Source organism: Lemur catta, chromosome 19 (genome assembly GCF_020740605.2).
Source record: "Lemur catta isolate mLemCat1 chromosome 19, mLemCat1.pri, whole genome shotgun sequence".
Taxonomy (NCBI): Eukaryota; Metazoa; Chordata; class Mammalia; order Primates; family Lemuridae; genus Lemur; species Lemur catta.
The window spans coordinates 19,523,911-19,527,486 of record NC_059146.1 but is presented as its reverse complement, the minus strand read 5'-3'; the positions used below and the strand labels follow the sequence as shown (position 1 = coordinate 19,527,486).

Sequence of the window (3,576 nt, the reverse complement as noted above, 5' to 3'; positions counted from 1 at the left end):
AGGTTTTGTTATAAAACATTGACACAAAACGAGACTTGTGCGTTAGAAGAACAGCAACGTAAACCAAAATAAACCAAGAAGGAAGAAAACACTAGACATAACTAAACAGGAAAATAAATCAACAGGGAGGATAAATATTTATTGAAAGACCCTGGTGATTAATATCTACAGATTCCCACTGTGATCCAGAAACCCTGGTAAGTGCTTGGGTGTCATGGTTATATACAAGAGAGCTGACAAGTCATCATTCACTTTGGTCTTGGGGCAAAGGACTTGGACCTGATTATGGAATCATTGGGAGGTCGTTTTTGAATGTGTTTTCAGGTGGCGTTTGAAAGTGCCCAGCTGACGGAAGGTCCCTGTACACTCTGGACACGTGAAGGGCTTCAATGCCAGGTGGATGCGCTGGTGCACGTTGAGGTTCCCCCTGTGGTTGAAACTTTTCTCACAGAATTGACACTTGTATGGTCTCTCTTTGGTGTGGATTCTCTCGTGACCGTGCAAGGTGGACTGGTGGGTGAACCTCTGGTGGCAGATGTCACACTCGTAAGGCTTCTCACCCGTGTGGATTCGCCGGTGCACTCGGAGGTCTGAGTGCTGCAGGAACCCCTTCCCACAGGGGCATTTGAAGGGTCTCTCTCCTGTGTGTGTCCTCTGGTGGATGAGGAACTGAGATTCATAACGAAACCTTTTCTTGCACTCCTTGCATTCAAAGCGTGGCGGGCTCGAAGCTTCCTGGCCAGCAGGATGAATGACAGGCTCCATAGGGCCTGGGGAGTGAGCTGAACTCAACCTGTCCTGTCCTGGGGATTCGTTGCTGTCCACATCGGTGGCCCCTGCTTGAGGCCCTTCCTGGAAAGTGGAGGTGGCGTCCAGCTTCCTCCTTTGGGAACGTCTCAGACTCTGCGAATGTCCTCTGTCCCCGCTCTGAGTTGACACATCTCTCTCTAAAACTGGAGGGGAAGGTGTGTCAGCATCCACATTTCTCATACACATTCCTTCCTGGGGCTCCTTCCCATCCTTTGCCCTCACAGAATGTGCTAGAAAAAGAAATTCCACACACAACATTTAATGAAGAGGATTTCCAGTGAAATCCAACTATTTTCAACAAAACACTGGGGTTGCCTGAGAAGGTCCCACCAAGGTCACAAGCCTGAGAGTGGCCTGTGGGCCTCTGGACAGGCAGCGACAGAGGAGCTCTGGCAAGATGACCTCCCCAGGAGACGACACGGCTGCAGGCCCAGCCCTGATCCAGGAAGGAAGAGGCACCACCTCCCTTGGGTGCCAAGTGTCCAACTCACCAGGATCCTGCGGACGCCGAGGCTCTTGACATTTAACTACTGTTTCCTCTTCCCTGTCTTCCTCCAGGCCCTCCTCCAAGCTCTGCATGGGTCCCACACCCTCTGGGTCACCTTCTCCAGACATGGTCTCCGGCAGGAGGACGTCCTCTCCCTGACAATGGGCAACCATGGGGAATTACTGCCTCGGCCACACTGGGCGGAGCGTGGACATCCCTGTCTCTTCTTGACCTGGTACTCCGACTGTTCTAACAACACAGTTTGTGGATGTGTCCAGACCTCCTAGGGGTCCCCCGTCACCCCAAATGAACATCACCCCTCATTTCTGAGACTCCCTAATTTGCGCTCACCGCACCTCTAAAGCAATTCCCGTACGTTTTTACCCTTTTAGTTCTCTGAGCACGAGGACATTAGCAGCATCTGTGGCACGTTGGCTTAGCCTCCACTCACTGACACTATTTCTGTCCCCACGCTACATGGGAAAGTCTTCCCCAGTGGAGTTACAAGAGTGGAGGGGGCTTCATTCCCCATGATGGCTCAGAAGTGTCTAGGGACAGAGCACATCCATGCTAAGTGGGTCCAACTCTGCCCTCTGCCAGCTCTCTCGGTAGGGGTAGCGGCGACACTTGGTTCCCCCTGGGCCTTCTCCCTCCTGTCTCCAGAGACCAAAGCCTCACACTCACCTGCGCCCTGGACGGCTCATGGATCCCTGGCAGGGTCTGCAGCTCTCGGCACACCTGGCTTCCCTCCAGAGGTATCTGGTTCACACAAAATTCACACTTGCTGGACATGTCCACTGCATCATCCCTGTCACTGGCCTGGCCTTTGGCCATGTCAGCATCTGACTCCTGGACCAGATATTCCTGTCCCTGCAAGCTGACTATGGACTGCGGGGAGAAACACAGAGTCAGACTCCCTGTGAGAACCTGAGTCCAGCTCTCACACTCCCTCCATTTCTCCCGCCAAGACACTCAAACTTTCCTGCAATTGCTTGTTTAAATTCACTCTTCCTTATACAGAATTAGCTCTGTAGGTGTAGCAGTCCCGTCTGAGTTGCTTTCCTCTCTACCTCCAGCACCTGCCCAGTGCCTGGAACATTTTAGAACCTACATAAACATGGTGACATGGTCTCCAAGCACAAAGGGAAAAATACAAGTCGATGTGCCTCAGTGCTAGGGCTGAGGGGCTCCTGTGAGGACCTGGAGATGCTCCATTGGATCCATGGTCCCGCCATCTACCTGCCTCAGGTGAGCACGTCGGGAGCCACCTTCGGTTCACTCTCCCCCCTCACTCCCTACATTCAACCAGGCAAGACATTTTCCCAACTTTTGCTTTGGCGTTGGCCTCACACATTTTGTGGGTATCTGTATTCCCCTTGTGTGTGTACCTCCCCTAGACTGGGGTTTCTCAGACTCAGCACAAGGGATATCGAGGCTGGACAATTCCTTGTAGAGGTGGGTTGTCCTCAGCACTAGAGAATGCTTAGCAGCGTCTCCTCTCCTCCCTGTCATGACAACCAAAATATGACCCCAGAAATTAATTTCCAAGTTCCCCCTGCGGGGCAACCTCTCATCCAGTTGAAAGCCCCTGACCTAGAACAACCCTGTGTTTTTTCTAGTCCTCCTGCCCTAGGACTATAATCCCAGCCCCCGCCCCAACCCCTGTACCAATCAAGAAGGTCCTACTCACCCATTTCTTGGGTTTGCTGTTGTTTCTTAGCATGTCCTCCAGGTCTTTGCAAGTCTTCACGCCATTCTCCTTGACTAGGGCCTGGAGGGCCAGGGGTGTGGAGAGCACGAACTGCTCCAACACCAGCTGGTCCAGAATCTGCTCTTTGGTGTGGAGGTCGGGCCTCAGCCACAGATGGCACAGCTGGGTGAGTCTCTGCAGAGACTCGATGGGGTCCAGCTCCTCTGAGCAGTTGAATCTTCTGAAGTTCTCGTGCCAAATCTCAGAGTCACAGTCAAGATTTCTCAGCTGAGTTCCTTGGGATGACACTGACTGCAGTGACTGTGACCCAAGGCTGTTGCAAGGTTTTCCCTGACCCCCTGAGGATATCTGGTCTGAAGACATTTTTCCTGGAGAATCCAGTGTCTAACTGAGACCCAACTGAACAGGTCTACTCGGGCTTTCCTCAGTAATGGATTCACTGTTTGTTCAGGTGTCTGGGGGAAAATAGAAATAAGCCAGATGAGTTTAACTCCTTCCTCCACCTCCGTCTCTCTTCTAAATCCTCATCCTATCCTACACACCACCCCCACTGCTTCCGTGTTCAATG

At 52.2% G+C, this 3,576-nt stretch overlaps 1 protein-coding gene across 1 annotated transcript; it reads right to left on the bottom strand.

Moving 5' to 3' along the window:
- Positions 1-291: 291 nt before the first annotated feature.
- Positions 292-3,371, bottom strand: ZSCAN5B (zinc finger and SCAN domain containing 5B). Its single transcript, XM_045531807.1, has 4 exons — positions 2,988-3,371; positions 1,982-2,185; positions 1,302-1,452; positions 292-1,040 (listed from the first exon to the last, which is right to left on the bottom strand). Exons 1-4 carry the CDS (start codon positions 3,369-3,371, stop codon positions 292-294), a joined length of 1,488 nt encoding a protein of 495 aa, XP_045387763.1.
- Between the last annotated feature and the right edge of the window lie 205 nt (positions 3,372-3,576).

Coding starts and splice junctions, on each gene's coding strand:
- ZSCAN5B (XM_045531807.1), bottom strand. CDS start 3,371: ATGTCTTCAGACCAGATATCCTCAGGGGGTCAGGGAAAACCTTGCAAC. Junction 1,453..1,981: donor ATGAGCCGTCCAGGGCGCAG/GTGAGTGTGAGG, acceptor GCCCATTGTCAG/GGAGAGGACGTCCTCCTGCC. Junction 1,041..1,301: donor TCGGCGTCCGCAGGATCCTG/GTGAGTTGGACA, acceptor TTCTTTTTCTAG/CACATTCTGTGAGGGCAAAG.